A 24,234-nucleotide genomic window follows, 5' to 3' on the forward strand; every position below is an offset into this window, starting at 1 on the left:
ACATAATAACTTTTATTTTCTATGGTTACTACTGCTTCTTTAGAAAGCACACCTGTCACTGTCTCTCTCATAGGAGAAAAAACATAGACAGCATTCAACAAAACACTGGACATTTGGCAGATCTCATTCGTTAAAAAGTGTGGTTTCCCATCAGTCTAACCTATTCAGGAAATAGGAATAAAACTTACTGAATAGTTAGGGCAAAAGTAAAATATCATGAAAGGAAAACTCATCAGAAATTATTCACTCAGTGATTTTGACAACCATTTTGGTATCAGCCAGCAAGCAATTGAGTTTACAAACAAAGAAACTAACAATAAAATCACTGAGAGAGACAATCCTATCCACAATAAAATAGTTGCAAAAATAACAGAATTTCTATGCAATACCACACAACACCCTACAATAACTGGATGTAAAAACCTTCCGCTGCTAGAAACACGAGTTACTGTTCTCATCAGTCTATGCTATTTTTTTGCCTATGAGTATATTTAGCATGTTACATTACCAACTTCTCAAAGTTTTCCTGTCAGTTTTATTATTCATTCCTAGGTAAGAGTTAGTCTGCAGTCCTGGTCATATTGTAGAGTTATCTACGTGGAGACAATTCTTGCAGTGCAAGTGACCTTGCAAGAGCTGAATCCTGAGACTCTCTTGTGGGAAAGCACCCAGCCACCATACAGGAATTAACTGAATGAAGACCTAATTGCTTAGTTTTATTGCTCTGCAGGACCAAAATACAATTTTCTTCTCTGCATGTGGTAGTGAATCATACATCAAAAATATCCAAGCTCATCAGTTCACACCATATTCAAAACAAATCCATGAGAAGCCAGCATGCAGTTTTGAGAGATTTAGCCACACAGGAAAAAAAAAGAGCCAAAGAAAACATGCAAATGTATATATTTATAGCAATGGATATGCATGGAAAGCATGAAAGCTTTTTGTTTTCCTCTTTGCTCTTATAGAAGGTTCTAAAGCCACATCTATGGCTTTAGATTTGTGTATTTGCCAGGTGCAAATACATAAAAGACCAAAGAGCTGTGTATTTCTGCTGGAACAGGTAGAATAAAACAAGGTATTCATCAACCATTCAGGGTATTCACACCAGTCAGGCCCTACAGTTTGTCCAATCTAGAACCATGCCAACCTCCTTCATCTACAGCCTCTTGTGGAGATGTATTCTCACTGCCCAGCGCAGCTTTCAGCAGCAGTGATTTCTGGCTATTTATGGTAGTAAAAATAAACTGGTGATCTATGTAATTCTTTGTACCATTTAAAGCAAAAAAGCAAAGCCAATCCTTCCTTTTCACCTCACCCCCAAGAGTTACATTAATAGTAACTTCAATGTTGTAACTGAGATATATCAAACATACAATACTCACCTATCAAACCTAACATGTAGAAGTTATTTATGAGCCTGGATTTACAGTTACTGAAGCAAACTTCTGCATTTCTTTAAAACAACACACTGATTAAAGTCAGGAAATTTAAATCCTAGAAGAAACTCTTGGGTTTTTTGCAAAATAAACTTTAATTAAAATGCAAGTTACAATCTGCCCAATAAATAATATCCTAAAAATTACATTGACTTAAAAAACCCAAAGAATTCTAGATAACAATGAAGAGAATCTATGCATGGAATAAAGAGGCAGATGTATTTACCCAATAATATGAGTTGGTTATTTTTCTAATAGGTGGAATGGCATTGAATTAAAGCAACAGATTCAAAGTAATGGCTTTCAATCTACTCAATATTTGTGCCTTCTCATTGCTATTATCATTGTGCTGTCATATATTGTTGCTTTTACGCTACCTCAAAGTAAAACTGGCTTGTCAAAGGGTCAGAGCCCCACATCCTCCTCAGAGGGGATGTGGCTTCTCAGGCACAGCAGGAGCAAAGCTGCTCTGCTGTGAATCTGATGCTTTGCAGCCCACAGGAATTCTGGAGGAAGGGCAGAAACAAAGCAAGAGGTGTGAAAAAACAAAACCGTGTTGGTAGATCCTTCACCACACAACTCCCAGGTTGCTAAGAAGTGAAGACAGGAGAAGCAAAGTATTGCAGCTTGAGTGCTGCCTGCTCAGCACTCCCATCCAAAAAACAAAGCCACACAGTTCTTATAATTAATCTCTGCTCTTTTGCTGTGTCATTCAGATCTGGAAACAACCTTCTGTAATAAAGCTGTGCTTTTGAAGATGAGATGAATGCAGAAAAGCATTAATCATTCATCCCTATGTATTTCTACAGGCATTGAAATATTGTTGACTTTTCTTTTTAATGCTTTATTCATTAGCCACAATATTCCATCAGCTAAATGCTGTGTTTCAGAATAAAACTACAGTCAGCAACAAGACCCTTCTTAATATCTAATATTTTTTGTTATTGTAGCTGAATTACCAATTCATCTAAACACTGGAATTCAACAGGTAGGTTTGTCATGCAATCTGTCTCTATTCCAGCTTTTAGTCTCAAGTGAAAGACTGAAAAGTCCTTCAGCAAAAAGCAAATTTTGGTAGAGAAAAAATATTAGGCAATTTTTAATGGATCTGCTTTGTTCCAGGCTCATAGCTCTCTTTTGTTGCTTTCCAGTCCAGCAATTTTTATAATCATGTTAATAAATAAGAAAAATTGTAATTTTGTGGTCTAATTTTTGCCTACATGATTGGAAAGTTGTCTTGGGTTTACTTTTCTTTCTGACATCATCTCTGTTATCCAGAAAAAGCAGAAAGATAAAGCTGGATCATTTGGTGATTTGGGTAATTTTTCATTGTCGTTTCCTTGGCCACAGGAACATCCATGCAGCATAATTATTTAAGTCTCTGATTTATCATAGCTTCACTTGACAGGTGCAGAGGTTCAAATACAGCAAGGACAAGCAGGACCAGGAAAGACCTTCACAATTCTAATGTACAGAAGTTAAACTTCTTGTAATATTCTGGGCTTTAGCACTTAAGAAACCTTTTTATTGACTGAAATAATACTAAAGCCTCAGGATGGGTTTTGTAAGTGTTCCAGTGGCCTAAGCCAAATTTTAATGCACCCCTTGCTGTGATGTGCACTTCCTCCAGTATTTTTCATCTCAGGTGCAACTACTTTTAAGTGCTGTCATATGAAACAACATAGTTATGAAGAGTGTCCAATCTTGATAATTTTAAGTGATGGTTAATTTTATTTAATAATTTCTGATTTATCCCACAGGGCATGCATGCGTTTTTATGGGATATATAAGCTTCATGTGATGTACAAGCATGCTTTTTTGGAGATGAGCAGTCCTGAAGAGGATAAAGAATTATGAATGACACCCACAGAAGTGGCAATAACAGCCAGCTATGAAAACCATCCTTCTCCTCCAAGCCCAGAGCAGATGTCAAGTCACAAATACCCCAATATTTGGGCTGGGTTTATGCCACATAGCACAGAAGGACCGCTGTTATGGAACGAGCAGGACACAAAATGCACCACATGCACTCCTGAGCTGGGAAAGCACAACATAGACGCAGGACTTCTGAGGAAGGTGAGCAGCTGCATGATGTGAACTGAACAATAGCCTGGCTGCAGCAGAGGGCAGTGATACACAAACACCAGCAGTCCTCACTCTGCACAGCACCTACAAATGTATAAACCTGTCCTTGGTTATTTCTAGCATACAACACTTAACCACTCTTGGGCTTATTCTTAGCAAAACTTGCACACTATTTACAAGCATTTAGGTGTATGCATGTGCAGATGCACAGAGAGATATATTGCATGTCCATTGTTTAAAATGTTAATTCTGATTGCTTTCTCTTATTTCTTTGATGACCACATCCTATTTGATTAATCTGCTACCCCCCCTTGTCCTCTGAAATCAAATCCTTTAAGCTTTTGCTACACAAGGTATTGCTTTGCATCTTTACAACAGGCACAAAATTGTTACACTTCAGGAAGCTGATTTTCATCTTCTCTTCCTTCATCCTTCTCACCATCTGAAAGGCAGGAAGCTGCATGCAGTTAAGGAGAAAAAGAGGAAGGAGGGAGCTGAGGATGAACACAGCATAAGAGTCTGACTCCTTAACTGGGTTAATTTGTCTCCTGGCATGCAAGTAGAGAGCTTAAGAGAAAGTTACAGGAAAAAACCTAATTGCAAGACATGCACTACTCATCTAATTGCTGACATGTCTAATGCTGTATGATTCAGGGCATCTTTGAAATACTAGACTTCTTATGGAGGGATGGAGGGATCACATTTCCACTGGGTGCAATTTGAAGAGATGCATAAAAGAAGGAAATGTAAGTTGTTAAGAAGAAGCCTAGTCTTCACTTGAATTAGTTTAAATGCAACTTGCTCAGAACAATTGATTTTTTATGAGAAGTAAATGGATTTGTATGCCCAACCAACTTGTATTTGGCAAGCCAGTTTCCACCAAACAATTGCTAAACTGTTGAATTTACTCTGCAGCATCTGCTCTTTAGAAATGTAGAAGACCATCAAAAATTATACAGTATGCGCATATAAACATATGTCAATTTTAACCCATGAGCATGTTCTTTATATCCTTCACAAATCTGTAAACACCCAGTATTAGTTCGGATATTGATTTAAATTTTGGAATTTTTTTTTGTTTGCCTGTTAGTGGCCTTTTTTTGCTTGTTTTAACTAAACAGACTAATTCCTGCTGAGCAGAAGATTGAACTTGGTTTAGATTTGGGACTATCTACATCTATTAACTGTCTGAAACAGAGTCAGTACCACTTTTCAAGTGTCCTATTTTTCAAAGCAGAACTACAGAGGAAAGACAGAATATCTAGAACAAAACTACCCAAATGCTGAGGGAAATCTGTATCAGACTCAGTCCTGCAGTGAAAGCCCTGTGTTAAGGTGATGCAGGCAGCTGGACAGACAGCCTAGGGAAGCCAAATCTATTGGTAGTCAGCTCATGGAGGCTCTGGTCCCAATGATCGTAGTTTCCATAAGGCACCAAGGCAAGTTCTATCCCTGAAAAGAAAAATTAAGAAGGCAAACGTTCTGGCCAAGTACTCAGCCTTACAGCCTGCTCTCCAGGCCATGCTAGGTGATAGATGCTGGCTCTTGCCACCATTGCCAGTCCTAAGCCTGTTCCCTTTTTTTTTTTGCACAGTTCACCTGAACAGGGGCCTTTCAAACTCTGGACAGGAGGAACTTATTTCTCTCTTGGGCCTGTGACTGCTGTATCTGGATGAGAGATGTGATTGACCTCCTCTGAAGGGAAAAGGCAACAAACACCCTCAGACTGGCCCCAAGGGAGCCAATTTCTCAATGGGTATATAAAGTTCTCCAGCAGAACATGACTGTTTTGAACTACATCATCAGGGAACATTTTCAATAATAAAGTCTCTCTTTCACAACACCATGGGATTTCCATACTCCAGCCAAATGCATTTTCTTTGAGTAAGTGACATTCTGATGTGTTCTGGGACAACTCCATGGGCACTTGCCAAGACACATGCTGGCTTCTTCAGACAGAGACACACAGCAGTTTAAACTTGGTTTAGCTCATGAGTCTCTAGTAGCGACAGGCCATCTGGCACATTTCAGTGAAACTGGCACTTTCTGCTGAGAGGTCCAGGGCTTATGTAAGACAGACATGGCAGGACAGGAGTGAAGTGCACTGGCAGGGCTGTGTGCACTAAGCTTGCATGGCAGCACTCAATCCAAGCCAGGACATAACTCACCAATCCACCCACAGTGACTGAGGCAGAGCTGGGAGCAGAGCAGGAAGACGAGTGCTGGGGTGAGGGTCAGGAGCAGTGCAGGAGCAAGGGACCGGCCATAGGACTGCTGCTGGGAGGAGGTATCATTCCAAATGGAGCTGTGGGGACAGCCATGCTTCAAGTCAGGGAAGCGGAATGAAGCTGTATCAAAACCTCTTGGGAGGAAGGCAGTCTAGTGCAAAGGTTTAGACTGCATGTCTCCCTTGGATTATGGTAGCAAAGATGCCTACACACAGGATCAGACAGGACACAAAACAGGAGAATCTGCAACAAGGTCGGGAATGTGTGGCAAACTGGGAAGCATGAAGGAGGCTTTTTGTACTGGAAAGCTCTGCTGTTGCAGCACTGACTTCCTTCCTTGTTTTGGCAATGTTGTATAAGACCAAGTCTGAACCTGTGAGAGAAAAAAGTATATGTGTTTGGTCGTCCTGCCAAAAATGAGGTTACTTTTAAGGCACAATTATATGAAAATTGAAAAGACGATAAGAAAGCCAGTTTTGTTGCTGGTTACTGTAATGAGATGTTCCTACAACAGTCTGATAACTGTGAAAATAGAATTAACAATTCGTCTACAGAAACAAAAGCCTTACTGAGAAAATCTTTTCACACTAGAAGAGAAACATGCAACTCCATTTATTGCAGCAGCTGCCATTATGTGCATTGGCTGACAACCTATTCTGGGCACGGATCACAGCACCACTCAAAATCTGCCCCCAGGCATTTTTTTCTATATTCCATACTCTAAACTGAACATTGGACAATGTCTGACACACACATCTAGGAGCCACAGAGACTGGTCCCATCCTGCTTTCATTCTCTGTGACTTGCCCGTAAAAGTGAAGACCTTACCAAGAAGATAATGGTGTGATGTGTCCTCCTTTGACTGACCTACAGTGAGCCAAAAGACTGGGAAGGGGAGAGGAAAATCTACTCCCAGAGCAGATTGAAATGTGTCTTTGGCACAGCATACCTGCACAAACTCATCATACATTCAAAAAAAGTTTTTTCATCCCTTTTCCCAGATTTTTGTTGTCAAGAGAAGACCATTATTGATAACTCCCTGAGGCTTCTTCTCCTTGTGTTACCCAATACCTTGTTCACACCTAAGGCATCAGGACAGATGAAAGCAAAACAGAGACGAGCAGTTCTCTCCCTGGTATTCAAACTTTAAATCAAACACCCACTTCGCTGTACTATAAACAGAGCTGCCTGTTTGGAGCACCAAGGCACTCCTGTAATATTTCTTTTCCTTTAAGATTTTATATTTCTCCTGTGAGAAGCAATTACAATAGAAGTGTCAAGCAAAAATAAATCCCTGTTAATCACAGTCACTCTGAGACTGCCAAGTAAATCACATCTCAGCGTTGCTGTTCCATTTTTCTGGTAGAAATAAAAAGTGTGTGAGATTGCCATGGTCTAGAATTGAGCTCTTCCCAAGAGGAAGTACAAAGTTTTTGAAAATACAAGTTCTTCTCATGTGTTCATTACATTGTGAGGAATTAGACAAGCACTAAAACTGAGTATCCACTGACCGTAAGAGTAATTCAGGTTGGAAGGATTCTCTGAAAGTTGTCTCGTCCAACCTTCACACAAAGCAAGGCCAAATGAACAGTTAGGTCAGACTGCTCAGTTCAGCTGGGCCCAGGGGTTTCTGAACAGCTGCAAAACACTGGTTCCACAGCTCCTCCACAGCAGAGAGGCTAGGTCCATGCTCACCTGCTCTGACCATAAACAACTTTCTTCCTATATGTAAATCTAGTCGGGATTTCTTCCCCCGCAACTTGTGCAGATTGTCTTTGGTACTTTCAATACGCACTCCTGAGAAAGGATCTGACCCTGTCTTTGTAGCCTCTCATTCCCTTCAGCTTTTCCTTCCCCAGACTGAACAAACCCAGCGCCCTCAGATTCCATTCAAATGTAGGTGCTCCTGCCTCTTCACCTATCTATTACAGTCAATCACCAACAGCATACATACTTTGCTTTTGGTTTACAAACAGGCAGATCTATGCATCTGAAAGGAAAAATAACAAATGGAGAAAACTTTGGGCTCTCTACTGGGCTGTTATTTTCCCATACGTTTCAAATTCAGAGGTTTCATGAACTGTCCATGGGAACTGCCTTCAAATCACCTGAAGGGAATGGTACTGAGCTTGTTCCTCTCCAAATATAAGAATTTCTATGGGCTTTGGAGAGAAGCTTTGTTCTTATTTTATCTTCATCTTTTCACAATTCTCTGTGTTGTGAAAACCAGCCATTTCAAGACGATGCAATTGCAGCTGCTGTTCCAGAATTGGGAGCAGTTTCCATCATGCCAGAGAACTGCTAACCATGGTTTAAAAATCCTGTGAGGTCTCCTATTTCCTTTTGAGTAATATGCAGTGGCTTGGTGACTAGATTGATTACCTTTTTAAAGCTATGAATTTTAACCAGAATATCAGAAACTTCTTTTAGCTGAGTCAATCTTAAGACATCCAGTCTGTGTATTGCAGACTTGAGCTTATGGAATGAGTTTTCAAATCAGATAAATGGTTATTTTCCCCAGGAACCTTCAGGAGCACTACTACTTAGTCAATGAAAACAGGTACCAGAAACCCAAGTACAAAATCCTCCATACAATTTACATCACCCTGAATAAACTCATCATCTATCACTGGCAGAGGTCTTCGTTGCATTGGAAGATACTCTGTCTGGAAATACGCAGAGGGATGGTTTTGTACTCTAACTCCCCATTTTGCACCATCCACACTTTTGTACACAGAGCTTTTACAAAGCAGCACACATGCATAAAAGGTATTTCACGTTCCTCAACCTGTGATCAAAGTCCAGTAAGAGTACTTGGTTATGAACAAGGAAACAATTCCAATTTTCTTTCATGACCTCTTACCTAAGATTGTCGTACCCCTGTCATAGGGAGTAACTCTGACTGGTGATACTTTGACACGTAACATTTTTTAATAACTCACCCCAAAGAAATAGAAATGCTTGTTTACTAAAACAGAACTAAGGAATCTTTGTTCAGGTGTAAGGAATCTTACTTCAGCCTGTAACAGAATAACATATAGAAAAATTAAGCCCCCACATTTCTTCTTTTTTGTGGCTTTAGTATGTTTGTTTAGAGCCAGCAAGTACCAGCTCACATTCTCTTCTCTGCCAATTGCGGTTCTTACCGGTGACCACGCTGGGGATTTTGGACAGAAAGCTCTTGACAGTGCGGATGGGAACTCCACCTGTTTTGTCATCTTGCATTCTCGTAACGATGTCTTCAATCTGCCAAAAGAAAGGAAATACTTTGTGGTTTATGCAAAATGGTGACCTTAACACTTCTATATTACGAGTGCTTTGGAGCCCTGCTGGTAGAATGGGTGTCAAATATACCATGTGTATTACTGCACAAACACAGAGGTAGAGACATTGCTACCTGCCCAAATTTAAACCCTGAGATTAGAAAGCGTGAGATAACACAGACTAGCTTCAAAGACAATGGTTGGATACTGACAATCCAACTGCAACTGTGATAGAAAGGTGGTGTTTGCTCCACGGATGAACTGGACTGCACTTCAACCAGTTAAAGGAGGTTCTCATCCAGTCCACTCTCCCCTCTGCTCCCACATAAATTTGAATCTTCAATACTATAACCTTGTGAGAGCTTTCATTTTCCAAAGGGTCCCAAAGAGTCACCAACCTTCTACGGCTTGAGAAGAGTCTAAGATGGAACAGCTGCAGGAGAACTTCCCCTGCCTCATTTTTTTCTGCTAGAATGCTACATGTCCCATGGTCAGCACACAAAGTAAATAACCAAAAGTAAAATTATTATAGGGGAAAATTCAGTGGGTTTTCAAAGCCAAGCTACCTTTCAGTTCACAGGCACACACAATCTATCACATACAGAAAGATACACGATCATCTTTAAAAGCCATGGCAATCAGAGGATCCTATTAGTGGGGGAAGGAGCTTAATCCTCCTCCTGCTTATGCTGAAATGGAAGGGATTTTTGTTCCTTTTAAGGCTATTTGCCATGCATTTACTTGAAGGCAATGCTAGGGAGAACAAAAAACTGAACATAAGCGCAGTGCAGAAATTCAGTATCTCCAAAAACTCCTTTCAAGTTAGTGGGGTCTCAGAAGCCCAACAAAAATAACCCCAAAGCTGTTGTCTCTGTTAGCTCAAGCAGTCAACAGCACAGCCCCACCCTCTGTTGTTGACAGCTGGCCGAGAACAGCCAGACAGAGAGCATAGCCCTGATTTTACCAAAAGATCTCCTCCTTACAGATGCTACAAAACAGAACCACAGCAGAGGGGTTACACGGTGGGCATGGTCCCTCTCTCTCCTAAAGGCAGCCCAGAGCTCAACATGCTCTCTTCATCTCTGGGAAGCCACTTCATTTACATATGCAAGTGAGTTTTTTTCACAGATTTAACACCTACATTTCAAAACAAGTTTAATTTCAAGTCTTCCCAAGGTGGTAAGACAATTTCCCAGCCAACTTCAGGCACTGAATTTGATCACTGTGTTTTTAACCTCAGGTTACCATTTAACTGAACTGTTCACACCTTGTTTATATATTACTTTTAATTTAACACATCCTGAACAAATTCTCAGTGGGAATGAAATCACAAAGATGAAAATATCCTGACATTTTCAATACACTACATGAGCTTTGGGTACCTACACAGTTAATTTGTGATAGAATAATGATACTTTCCCCATAAATGAATCACTATGAAAACGAATACCACTTCTCCCTTTTGCCAGAGCCTTATGCAAAGTTGTTTGCTGATGAAAGCATTGGGCTTTTTTTTCAGTCTAAGGATATCTGGAGAAGTAACTGGTCATCTCTGATACCTGGAGAGGTAACTGCTCTGCTAAAGAGTGGACAAAAAGCACTTCCTTTTGTTGAGAGGCATTGTTATTACAGCACAAGAGTTCTATTGTCGTTATATTGCAAAGGTTCCATATTGCTAGAGTTTCATACCTCCTTGATGTTTTTTGTAGGCAGCTCCTCTCAACACTGACTCTTCTTAGTCCCCACAGCAGCCAACCAATCCACTCTTTTATAACACTCTTCTTTATTGGTTAGAGGTGTGCCTGTTAAAATCAGGCCTGCTCCTAATCTCTAATAATTGGCTCAGCTGCAACTCTTTAGGGGGTAAGATTACTTTCTATACTACTTCCATTTTCTTATATTGTATCCCCCTACAGAGAGGAGCCTGACAGCATCACTTGTTATTAACCCACGCCTACAAGGCTGCAGCACTCCAAGATCAGACCTAGGGGGTGACAGGGCAGCTTAGTCACCTGCAAAGCATGAACAAAAAATCTCAGAATGGGTCAGGCCAAGAGGGACCCCCACGGGTCGTCTGGTCCAACTTCCCTGGTCAAGCAGGGTCATCCTACAGCACATGGCACAGGATTGCATCCAGGATCTTGAATATCTCCAGTGGGGGAGACTCCACAACCTCTCTGGACAACCTGTTCCAGTACTCAGTCACCCACACACTAAAATTACATTTCCTCATGTTCAGGTGGAACTTTCTGTGCATCAGTTTCTTCCTATTGCCTCTTATCCTCTTGCTTGGCACCACTGAGAAGAACCTGACTCCATTCTGAGTCTTAGACTTCATCCAGGAAGGTCAGCCAGACTGAACTGTTTCTGCAAGACAATGAAAATCCCTCTGTGTTACCAACTACTTATGTGTCTTCATCTGTATGTACTTGTAGCTGACATTGGAGAAAGATTTTTCCATGCGTATTAGGAGGAAACTGCTCTGAAATGTGCTATGAGTACCCCATGTCTCCAGGAACATTTCAGGGCTTCAAGAATCATAAGAATAACATTTGGTAAAACTGGTTTTTTCTCTTTTTCTATTTGAATTAAAAGTTCAGAATGAAAAATGAGCTAAAATAATTACCTCAGTGTGGGAAAATAAAGTTTTTACTCTTTTGCTCACTGTAAGCTAAAGGAACCCTCAGTATGATTTATGTCATTAACACTACAAGAAAAGCTCAATTTCAAGCAAAATAAGCCTTTAATTATCTTAAAATCAAGATACATTGTTTTTACCTAAACTACTTCCCATTTCAATCAATCAAGCAGGCATCGGTGTCCCAAATGGAGACATTTATTTCAGTTTCAGTTACAATTACAAATACCTACTGCATTTTTAAATAAAAAATAAACAAAGTTACCCTAGAGATAACTCCTTCCCAAAAGGGTCCTTCTTACTCTTGTCTTCTAGCCTGACTACACTAGTGGCACTTACTGTTCTCCTTATTTCAAATTGCTGGATGTTTTTCTCCTTCTCTTTCTACTCAAATGTCATCTCTCCCATCCTTTCGTCTGATCCAGACATGAATACACACGTCATCCTCCTACAGCCTGCCCGGAATTTTCAGTCTGCTACAAGCCCCTGGTTGTACATATTCTTCCCATTCCAAACACGCTTTTCTTGTGCTCTACAGCAAATTTCTGCCCTGCTCAAAGAGGAGAGCATGGCATACTCAAAGAAACATTTGATGATAATTTTATCCTTTCCTAAAGTTATAATCAAATGTTAATTAAAATATTAAAAACCTCTATCTAGCAATGTTTCCAGGTTTTGTTCAGTTCTCTACAAAGAGAAGATCTGACCCTTTACACCAGCCTTTGTTTTGCACCCACCCAATGCTTGCAGATATAATATCTGCAAGCCAGATCCACCCTCAATCCAAATTCCTGCTGAGCTACGGAAATATTTCAGAAAATAAGTGCTACAGTGACAAAGCAGAAAAAAGTGATCAATAGAGCTTCAAGTGTGGAGAAAACCAAAGAGGACACATGAAGTGTGAAGGTCACTTTCATCAAAGCTTTTAATCCTCACTTTTAACAGAGTTACCTAGACACTCGAGCGCTAATGACTCTCCCTTCAGCTTCTGCACGTCATTAAATATCCCTTAGGCTTCCCTCGCTGAAGACAGGGAATGAGAGTCCTTGGACAGTTCATTTCATCAGGCTAGGAGGCAGAAAAATGTGCAACAAAGCATTCCTCATTTATCTCTCCTAAATGAGCAAGCTCCAGTGAACTAATTTCTGTCCAGCAGAAGTCATGGTAAGAATGAGCAATACTTTTTGGTTTTTTCCCTATTCTGGGGGACACCGCTATTTCAATCAGTCTCATTTTGTAAAGGGAATTGTTATTCTTCCATCCAAGTGGATTCTGGGTCAGAATCTCCACAAGAAAGGCAGAGAAATTCATGTATCTGCTGTCACTGTTAACTACACACTCTAACGTATGCCTAACAAACTAGATCTGCTTTTCCTCCTGACTGGTTGCTGACAAGTCTGCTCCCTACATTTATCCAGAACGTTTTTATTTCTCATTATCCCACTCTCAGTGTATTGAAAAGGGCCTCTGGCTTCAGAACCACATTAGTGGAGACATAAACTACTGCAGGTAGTTTATAAGAGGTTACCAGCATGCGATGTTACACAGAATGCGATGGGAATTTAATGCATATATTGTTAGTATTCATTAGACCTTCTTTTCCACCATCAGCACTTTTGCTGGCCTAAGTGGGGCAGAAGACACAAAGTAGAAGACCTTGAATTTCTGTCAGAGCCAAGTTGTCTATCACTGGAAGACGAGAAGTCCTTTTTCTGAGGCAGGAGAGAACAAAAGATTACATTTGTTGATGCATTAGAATAACTAAGTCATAATACAACAACAACTGTAACAACTACAGCCTGGCAACTTTGGGTCAGCATCACCCGACATCCCATTACCATTTTAAGAGGGAAAACAACTCTCAACTTTGCAGTAACTTTTCTTTCTCCCAGCACCAAGGTAAGGCAGGCATCCCTTCTGCTGGAAGTTAGCACACACAGCCTTGCTGAGCCTGGTCAAGGTTGGCCTTGAAGGTGACACACTGAGGGAAGGTTAAGTTACACACAGAGAAGAAAAGCTGCCAGTTCCCACCTCCTGCAGCTGCACACCCAGACACTACCAGTTCCACTAATGGAACTCCCTGGCTCAACTCAGTTGTGGCTGAGTGACACATAATGATGTCAGAGGCCTTCATGGCCCCATTTTTCCATTTTATTTTGTGAGTTAGTGAGGAAAACAGTGCCCTTTTCATATTCTAGCATCTGAGTTAGATGTACATATTCCCTCGGATCCTGCAGGAAAGCTCCTGCTGCCTATTTCTGAATATTTCAGTATGTACCTGGTGCCTGTCTGATTACTCACAGCAGCTACCCTACCCCTGGGGCCTCCTGTCACCAGCTAACCTGTGACTGGAAAGTCTCCAGGCATCACTCATCAGTGCCAACATTAAATGCACAGGGTTAGAGAGAGCACTGTGCAGTTGCAAAGATCCTCTCTGACCGGGCCAATGACAGCCCTTGTGCGTATTGGGGGAGCTGGATGGTACATGGAGCAAAGGATCTGTCTGTTAGCAGCTAGCATGATGGCAATGATTATATGCACATTTGATCTTTTCACTGAAATACAAGTTTAAAAGACCCTGTTTCTCACAGTGCCAGCTCTTACTCCCATAAGTGCCTCTGACACTACTGGTGTGCCTGTGCATTCTGCACCTGCTGACTCCTGCCACACAGCCCACACATGCACAGACAAGGAAAGTTAATTTGACAAGATGCCTGAAGCCAACTTGCTTCACTGGTCCAGACAATTTCACTCAGTTCAAAAAACAAGAAGAAAAATCTGAAAAATAAGGGCTATACAGCTCCCTTTGGCACCCTCAAGGGAGAAAGAACAACCTTGCCTCTGAGACAACGCTGGAAAGCAGCAGAGCAGCACTGATGGAGAATTGTGGTGTGGCCTTCAGCAATCAGCATCATCTGCTTCTGTCCAAGTCTCCTCTCCTGTGTAACAGAGGTAATACTGAACTACACAGGGGTGCTGAGACTTAATTCAAAGATGTCCAGGGGCTTGGGATGCCTCGAATAGCAGATGCCACACAACTACGAAAGGTATGCTCCCCATCTCTGACAACCTTCCACAGTCCCAGAAAAACCAAATGACAGCAGAACACAGATGTGTCAGCTGACAAGGCCATTTGGCTGCTTCCCACCTGACCAACATCCAGTGACAGGTGAAGTCAGGCCACTTGTGGAACTTGTGCTGTTCCTGATGGAGTTCTCCCTGCTTTTTAAATTTCAGAGCTTATTATAGAGGCAGAGTATACTACATATCTCCCTCAATTTTGAGTGTGTTTCAGGAAGTGTTAACTGTGATCTTCAGTTTATTGGATGGTGAAACAGAGCTAATAATGTCACCTTGAAGACAGTAACATGCCTTAGCATTTATATATCTCTACTGTCAATGGGAAGGTACCAGTAAAGAACAACCACCAAGGCATTTATCATGATTAATTGTATGCTGCTGCTAATCCAGCTAGAGCTTCACAAAAGTGAGCATCTACTCACAAGTCATCACATGGAGGGACAGGTTTCACCACGTCAATTGGATTATACAAAACAATCCCTAGGGAAAAACTGAGACACTTACTCAGCTGCAGAGGTGCAGCACCAGAGTCTGGAAGGTACCAGGCAGCAGTTTTTTGATCAGACTGTGCCTCCCCTAACACAGACTATAGTGTCAGCTCTGCACAGCACCCTCAGCTCAGGCCTAGGCTGTGTTACAAGAAAACATAGTCATAAAAAATAAGAGCTGGAGCTATTCCCCCCAGGCACTATATGCACAGTTGGAAAACAGGGTTTAATATTCAGCAGGAAAAAAAAGCATAGCAAATTAATTCAGCAAACAGAGATTCTCCAAATGAGCTGCACTAATGCAATTTTCTCCCTCCCCAAAAATCAAGCTTTTAGCCCATCAGTGTCAACAGTGAGAAGCAAAAGACATCAATGTGTCAGTGCTATGCAAACTCAATTTTTCATTAAAAACATTTTGACAGACAACTCCCGATGAGCTCAATTTCTACATGAGCTATAATTGCTTAAAAGAGGAAGCTATTTTGGCATGTTAGAAAGCTGTGTAAAAATAAAAAACTCTTGCTTATTGATTGTGCTACTGTAATTACAGTTGCACATGCTTGGGCCTCTCTTCCACTATGCATCATAACAGAAGTGTCTTGTGAACAGCGCTGCATTTTTTCCCCATGCTTTCAACATTTATGGCAAAGATGCCCCATATATGCACATAATCAGCTTGAGAGATCTCGCACCATTGAAAGAACAACTGCTCTAATTAGAAACCTTCTAAGGCTAGCTCCAAAATAGACCAAATATTTACTTTGGTAAATATTTACTTTGGTAAATATTTACTTTGTTCCATAAGCAAAAGTGTTAAGCTTTTTAAAATAGTAGGAGAGTATCATAAATATCCTATGAAAAGACAATATGAATTTTAAATAAAACCCCAGTAGAAACCAAGTGGCCATAGAATTGTGACAGAGGTGTGAAGAAAGTCACATTTAAAAAAAAACCACCTCTGCCACACAGTATTTATTGAATAGATGTGGCTTTTGTATAACTTAACGAACTATGCAAATCTATGCACAGAAAAATACATAAATGCAAAGATTATTTCAGCCAGGAAACCTGTAGGATGGAGTGATCTACACACTGTTTCTCAGTGTGTCATCTGAATTGAAGGAATCACCACTTTGGGGGAAAAAAGGAAGAAGTTAGTCCCTGTGTCCCTTAAACAGTGCTGCTAAGGGAAGGCACTGGTGCTGGCACCATTTGGGCTGTTTGTATCTGCCACCTTGTGACAGAATAGAACCTCCCAGACCATTTCTCACAGGTCACCAGTCACCTACCTAGTACTAACTGCATCTGACCACACCACCCTCAGCAAGATTTGAATGGATAAACCCGAAGCGCTCTGCAATGACTATCTGCAGAAAGAAGACTGAATCAAAACAAAGCAGCAGCATGAGCTGAAATATGAAGAAGTGAAGTTATAACAAGAAATCCAGAGCTGGACTTCTGGAAACATATGCACCATAGCCCCTGTGTAACAAGAGGTGTTTGGGGGAGCATAGGAGTAGATGCTTTCCTCTGATGTGGTTTACTGAAGTCACTGACTGCAGGGACTGACAGCATTGCTGCCTTGCTCCAGCCAGGGTCCCACGCACAAGCTGCCATGGAAACAGCAGAGATTTTCTCTTCTGTTGCATCACTGCCCTGAATGTAAAACTATGCAGGTCTCCAGACTGCTCATACAGTGACGAATGAGGAGCAGAGCAGACGTGCTAGCACAGCCCTCATGGGGCCCCTGCAGCAGGGCAGGACGCTGTAGGTGACCTGGCAGAGCCCTCCCAGCCTGCTCCCACACACACGGATACGGGTGGGCCCCTTGTCCATCCCACCGCAGGCAGGGCACAGGGGGAAGCACATTAACCAAATCTCAGCAATGCTCAGAAGCAAATGTGTGACTCTGCTGCCATCCTAAATAACCCTGCACAAACCAACCTGAATTGACAAATTCCAGAAGTAAGTTTAGTTTCAGCATCTTTGATTTTGCCAGGTCTTCTTTTGGGGATCAGCTCCCACACCCTGAATTTCACTTTCAGTTCTGGCCATCAATTAATCATTCTCATGCAGGACAAAACTATTGAACCTTGGGATTTTTTATTCTAAAACAATTGAGAAAGCTTCTGAAATCTTAAATCTTCCAGCACCATTGGGTTGAGTATTCAATTTGTAACATTATTCAAGGACACTTATTCAAGCCACTTTAGAAGCAGCACATAAGAAACTTTCTTAGTATTACACTGTGGTCTGTGCCTGACCTGGCATGAGAAAACAGCACCTCTCTCCCCATGTGATGCTGAACCCAAGATCCATAAACACAGTCCTCAAAGAGGAAGCTCACTTTCCTCTGTAGCATGAAATACAGGGCACTTCCAGACAGAAGAAGGCCAGTCAATGGTGGGTCACTAATCTGTTACCACTCAGGAACTTGCAGCCCCCCAAATCCTGATAAAGTGAAGAGCTGGTTAGGACTGAACCCAGATCACTTCAAAGCAAATCCACAACCCCAAATGAACTCACATCCACACTTTCCAAAGCTGGTAATTGGACAATTTCTCAAGTCCCATCATCCTACTCAGGAGCTGGAATCACAGAGTTGCCCACCTCCCATCCTGACTGCCTCAATGCAAGGCAGGGGAGGAAAGGACTATCCAGCCACCTTCTTCCAACACCCCTGGCATGTGACAGTGAGCCTTCCAATGCAACAGAGTGCAAAAGGACACCCCTGGGTCTGGCAAAAATTACTTCAAACAACACTGAGCAAAGGTGAAAAGACAAGTTGCTCCTCATGAGTGTTTTCACCCTTTGCTACAAAATGCAGCAACTCTTACCTAACTGTTCTGAAGTATTTCATTAAATATATTATTTATTGAAATGAAATGCAGATGCATAAATATTAAGCAAGCAAGAAGTTGAGATGCAGTTGGTAGATGCTCAATCAGGGTTTTGGCACTGCTACTGTTTTCTTTAAATATCAGAATAATGATGAGTATTGTATCACCTCAAACACTCAGGGAAGGCTGTGTTGTTCTCTGGGTCACACTTTTTAAAAGCAAAATAGATTTCCTATGCCACTAACAAATTTTTAACAGGGAGCAAATTCTTCAGTTGAAGGGGGGAAAAATTATCTGCTGCATTCCTGACCTTATTCTGCATACAGGGGAAGAAAACAAAAAACCCACTCCAATTTAAAGTGATTATTTTCTACTTAAAATGGTATGGTCTAAATTTGCACTTTGATTTAGACCCCATAGCTGAGGAAATATTTGTGTCCATATCCTTGTGAAAGGACAGAAAAGTATTTGTAGTGAAAAGGAGGATATATGAATCATAAGACAAGACTTTTACACTGTGGACTTCTTGATTCAATCTGAGCTTCATCAAACCACTATCAACTGCAGGCAAAATAAGATGAAATTAAGTAGGACAAACTTGAGAATATTATTATTTAATAAAAAATGCAATGTAATACCATTTTATGTTCTTTTTGCAAAGCTTCATAAGGATGTTCCTAACTTCTCCCACAGTCACGAAGATACTTGGAGCCATGAAGGAAGTAGTTTGTAAATTATTTCTGGTATGAGACACTAAAGTTGGGGTTTGTTGCTCCTTGCAGGGAAGCTGTAGCACTGGTACCAAATCTCTACCATTACCTTTCCTAATGAATTGATGAGGGAAACTATCCAGCATATCTCTTTCTATTTTGACAGGTTTCTGTGGCTTACCTAAAATAAGTTAGGCAGAAATATATATACTTGCTCACAAAGCCAAACGTTTTTCTTCAAAACAACAACAAAGTAGGGCTTCATGAATATTTTTCTACCTTTTTTTTCCCAAGCATTCCTCTGTGTATGTAATACTGTGACACATAACTCAATGTGACAGGTCATTTCATGCATAATTTAATTCTTTGCACTGCAAAGTGCCCTACCACAATAAAGATAAGCTACATCCCTCTTGCCCCCAAATGCTGTGGACAATACAAAGCAGAGAAGTTCATAAACTACAGGAAAGACAAGAAATCCTATTCACTACAATCAAAAGGCTGTATTTGGTTTCTCTTCCTCTCCTTGTGATAGTGTCACCTTGTAATTTCTAATATTGTTTTTACACATAAAAATAAAAAAAATACTCAGGGGAAAAAAAGGCAAAGACAAAGAAAAACACACCAAAGTTTCTACTCAGGATGAAAAGATACCACTACAAAAGATAATGAAAATTTTTTTTTAATTACAGAACAGAGGGAAAGTAGAGGCTTTGAGAAGATTTGTCAGAGAGTGAAAGAATGCAGACTTAATTATTTGTGATACATCTAAATCCATCTATTTTCCTCACATTGCTTTTTAATACCTTTTAAATACATCTATTAAAAAAAATTGGTTTATGACCACAAAGTGTTGGAAACACCAAGGAAACACCTTGGTTTAGCCCACACAGAGACAATGTTGAAGATTTTGGCACTATGAGACTTTCTGTACTAGCTCTGGGAAGGAGTTCCAAACAAAAAGCAGTCCCACTGCTGTCCACCCACACCATGGCTAAACACTGCAAAGCATAGATGCAATTTTCTTAGCAAGGTGATAACATTTGGGCAGTTAGTAATTATCAAATAAATGTTTTTCAAGTACTCCACTCTCTGATGTGTTAGTGAGCAATACTAAAATGAAAACATTAGATAAAATTTAAAATCTGAGCAGTAATCAAAACAAATTGCATATTGTCTGACAAAGGTTATCTTCATTTGGCAATTCATTTATTCAAATATGCTAAATTATGCTGATGGAAAAGTTTGCATAACATAGGACTCAGAGAGGTTCTTTAACTGAGCCACTCAAGTGCTTTGGTCCTTGACTTTGATAGCAGCTATTGCTGGAATGAAAAACCCAGACCTCACAGATTGCTCAGTAGAATGCATACATTAAAAGTGCACATGATTCTCATAACATGATCATCAGTACAGGACTTGTTAACATTTTCATGCACTGAAACTATCATTTATTATGCCAAGATTGACCGGTGCTTTCCCTTTGGCAAAGAAAATGTTGCAAATCAAACAATAGTTATGAGCTCTGCCACAACTCAATTACAGTCCTCACCATGGATGAAGTTACTTACTTCAGCACCAATTTTATGATTTATTCAGTGGTTCCCTTGCTGCTAGCTCTGAACTTTTTAGTAATGATATTGCTAAAGACAAAAAAATTTATAACACCTTAGAAAAAGAATAATTTTCCTTCTTCATATAAAAAGAGATATAAATTTCACCTCCCCATTCCTAAACTTTTCCTTCCAAATTCCTGCTAATGATAAATCAAAAAACACATTGCAGTAAACATGTGGCAGCTAATAAAAATGATGCCACATCAGGTTTTTTCAAATCTCAGTCTCAAACTGCCGTTTGATTCAACTCTGGCATTTAATGCTGCTAATGCGCAAATGAGGTTCTGCTGTTTTAACCCCTATTTTACAATAGCTGTCAAACATTTTCTGAAGAGAATCATAGGTGTCCCAGCCCTGCAGAACACTCATGCACTTTTCTTGAGCAGAAATGGCTAAAAATGAATCCTGCTAGAGACACTGATTTTAAAGACTTTTAACTCTTGACACCTAACCAGTATTTTTCCTAATTTGAGGGGAGGATGGGGGAAGACCTACATGTGGACTGGAAGTCAGAAACTCTATAAAGAAAGGTATTGCTTACTTTTTGGTACTTTAGGATACAATCTTCTTTCCAGGGCACTGTGTAAGAGACAACTGAAGACACAGCTCACAACACAGAATTGCCCAGCAAGAACACAAGGCACTCTGGCCTGCCTCTCCTGCCAGCAGACAACACAAAAGGCCATCTCTGGCCCTGTAATGCCAACTTGCTGTTTTATTCACTGGGAAAGGACAGGACAGAATAAAAAGTGCAGACACTGCATCCTGTGGCTACAGCTTGGTGGCTGTTCCAACATGTGAACACAGCAAATGAGGGAGAGTGAGCTGCCTCCAGAATATGAAACAGCTACTCCTACCCTTTTTTATATCACTGTCATATGATGTCTGTATCTACACACGGGTGGATTTCCTTCCTTTCAAACAAAGAAAGCATTCACTTTAGAACATAAATAGTAAATCATCCTTTTGCATGACACACGTACGTTTTCTCATGAATTTTGCGTTCAATTAGATCTCTTTTCATGGTGTGGAGGGAAAACATCTAGCACAGGTAATAACACCATAAACATGCTAAATTTTATTTTGCAGAAACAACTGGTTCTACAACACAGTTTGGACTTTAACTCTACCTTACTTCCCCAACCAATGGCTTCTGTACCAGTATACTTTGATTGTAGAATATTGCTTGACTAAAGAAAAAAATATTAAACACCTATACATCTCATCTGTACAAGAGTGGTTAGCCAGAATATCTTTTTGCTACATTTTTAATGTTAATGCTTGATGCCAAAAGATGGAATTGTTAAATACATAACTATATTGCAAGACTTGATTTTTTTTAAATTGTAGAATGGCAGCTGAGACAGATGTGGTATTTGGCTGTAGTTATCATGGATTCGAACACTGAAACAGAGTAACATATTAAGAACAACACATAAACATGAGTTTTGAGCACCTAGAATTACAATATAAATCACAGATCACATTAAAACTATTTACCTTCCTCATTCCAGGATGGAATGAAAGTAATTTTACACACGGATGGGAAATACATGGTAATGGTTTTCTAAATAAACAGGGATCATTGTTTTATGATGCTTAAATTGTTTTCCCATTCCAGCTTTTATAAAAACACTTAGGATCCTCAGAAATGTGACTTTGACTTTTAGATACAGAGGAGTTACATGTCAGCATGCCTGACTTGTACCCCTATGCTGTTAAATCATGTTAGTGCCAACTCTGACACTAGTGTTTCGTGGTAAATCATTAGCAAAAGCGTATAAGGGGGTTTCACTTTGCTTAAAATCATCTTCCTACCAGTTAAGGTCACTGAAGTGATGATTTATTCACTATTGAGGCAGATTCAAAGTCTACCTATTCTATAATTTCCTTTTTCTATGTTATTATCTCCCAAGTGTTTGTTCTGTTCAACTACAAAGCAACAAAAGTAGCTCTGAAACAGGATTAAAAGATATCTAGCATGCTTTCCAGCAATTCACTTTTCAGTGCACTAACTTTTTGTGGCAATACAGCTACAGGTTGATCAAAAAAGAACAGAAACAAAATTACTATAATTATTCTTATTGATAAGAACGAAACTTGCATAAAGAAATTTATTTAGTGCTTCCTTGCTTCACAAAAAATTATACATTTTTAACCATAAATTCTACCCTCAACTAAAACTATGTAGTTCTACAGCAGTGGGTTGGGTTTCTGTATCTTTTTTTTTCCAATTCACATAGCAAGAAAAAAAACAAACAACAAAAGAACTCAAGAAACTTACTCCAGAGTATTTTTTCCTTTATGTTCCTCCCTCCTTAGCAACCTGTTGTACCCCTTATCCAACCTGATTTGCTCTTCCATCCAACTGCCAGATTCTGCCCTAAGCCTCCACTACCTCCTCCTTTCATTTGTGCAGTTGTCCAACGACTCGAGGACATACAGCACTTAAGGGCTAAGTGCTGCTTGCATTGAAATAAAGTGTCACATTTCACTCTCCTTCATTTTTCCACACATGAAAACTAGATAAGCAGCTCAGGAGCCTTCTATCTGAAACCTTTCCTGGGGAAGGAGAGGAGCACAGTAACCATGAGTGCTTTCAAACTGAAAGTCAAATGTGGTCACTCACACCCGTGCTGCAGGGGATAACTGCTCCCTCGTGGAGTGCAGCTCTGAAGCAGAAGATGGTGCTGTGACAGGAAATGGTAAGTGGAAAAAACACTCCTGCAGCACCAAAGGTGCAGCCACTCCACCATCAGTCACAGGGAAAGAGAATTGACTAGGGCTGCCTGTGTCCAATATCAGGCAGCAGAAAAAACCATGGCTGGGCTCTGAGCTCAGTGCTGCTGTACACTCTGCTTACTGGATTCATGAAGCTTATGATGCTATCAGCTCTTGTCTATTAGCAGAGGAGAGCCCAAATAAATAAGCAAATTTTTTTCTTTTAGTGTCTGCCCCTTTAATTAGCTGAACACTATAAATAGATTTTTCTCATTTAAACATCTTGATTATAGACTTCTGGGGCACTTTGCTCCTAACCTGCTAACAGAGAGCAGGTAAGATGTCTAAGCTACAACCTCACTTTGATGAACATTTTTCATTTTGACCAGCTCCTGAAGCCAAAAAGTTATCATATTTTTCAGGTAGATTGAGTAATGAACTTTTCAGTAAGTTTCAGTAACACTTCAGAGCAATTCAGTTACTTTCCTCTCTTGCCACTTTATTTCTACTAGAAGCAGATTCTTGCTCTGACATAATGTCACATTTTTGTTAAGATGGAAAGACCAAATGTGGATCTTTCTATTAATACATGAACCCTACAACTTGCAAAAAGCCAAGAACACTTATATGAAGTAAAATACTTCTCTAAGGACAGATGCATATAATTCTCACCTGTGTGAGCATGCTTGGCTGATAGGAAATATATGCATTTATGCACACTTACACTGTAAAAAAATCAAACTCCAAATATGAACGAGCATGAGTCAACTGAAATTTCTTTATTCAACCACAGCTGAATGCTGGGTCTATTCACATTTTCACAAGAAAAACTAAATGCAAAGGGTATACCATGAACTACTTCTCTTCACAATTTTTAATACAGAGCATTCCTTCAGAAGTGATGTTTTATGTTCTGCGTAAAGGAGACTAACTAACTAACTAAGAGAGTAAAGAAATCCTCTGAAATAAGTAGTGTTGACAGATTTTTTTTTACTACTTACTTTACCATACGTCAAAAAGAGTGAGCAGGATTTGGTACTTAATGCCAAGAACTTCATTTAAAAAAAAAAACAAATAAAAGCAACACTAATAAAAAAAAATCAACAGGAATTAGACACTTATCCT

At 40.1% G+C, this 24,234-nt stretch overlaps 1 protein-coding gene across 1 annotated transcript in view; it reads right to left on the reverse strand.

The window, feature by feature from the left end:
* Nucleotides 1-24,234, reverse strand: part of RGS6 (regulator of G protein signaling 6) — a 245,645-nt gene that overhangs the window by 94,444 nt on the left and 126,967 nt on the right. Inside the window, exon 3 of the mRNA XM_030949741.1 lies at nt 8,899-8,998. Coding sequence (XP_030805601.1) covers nt 8,899-8,998 — 100 coding nt within the window. The remainder of the gene's footprint in view (nt 1-8,898; nt 8,999-24,234) is intronic.

Source organism: Camarhynchus parvulus, chromosome 5, assembly GCF_901933205.1.
Source record: "Camarhynchus parvulus chromosome 5, STF_HiC, whole genome shotgun sequence".
NCBI lineage: Eukaryota > Metazoa > Chordata > Aves > Passeriformes > Thraupidae > Camarhynchus > Camarhynchus parvulus.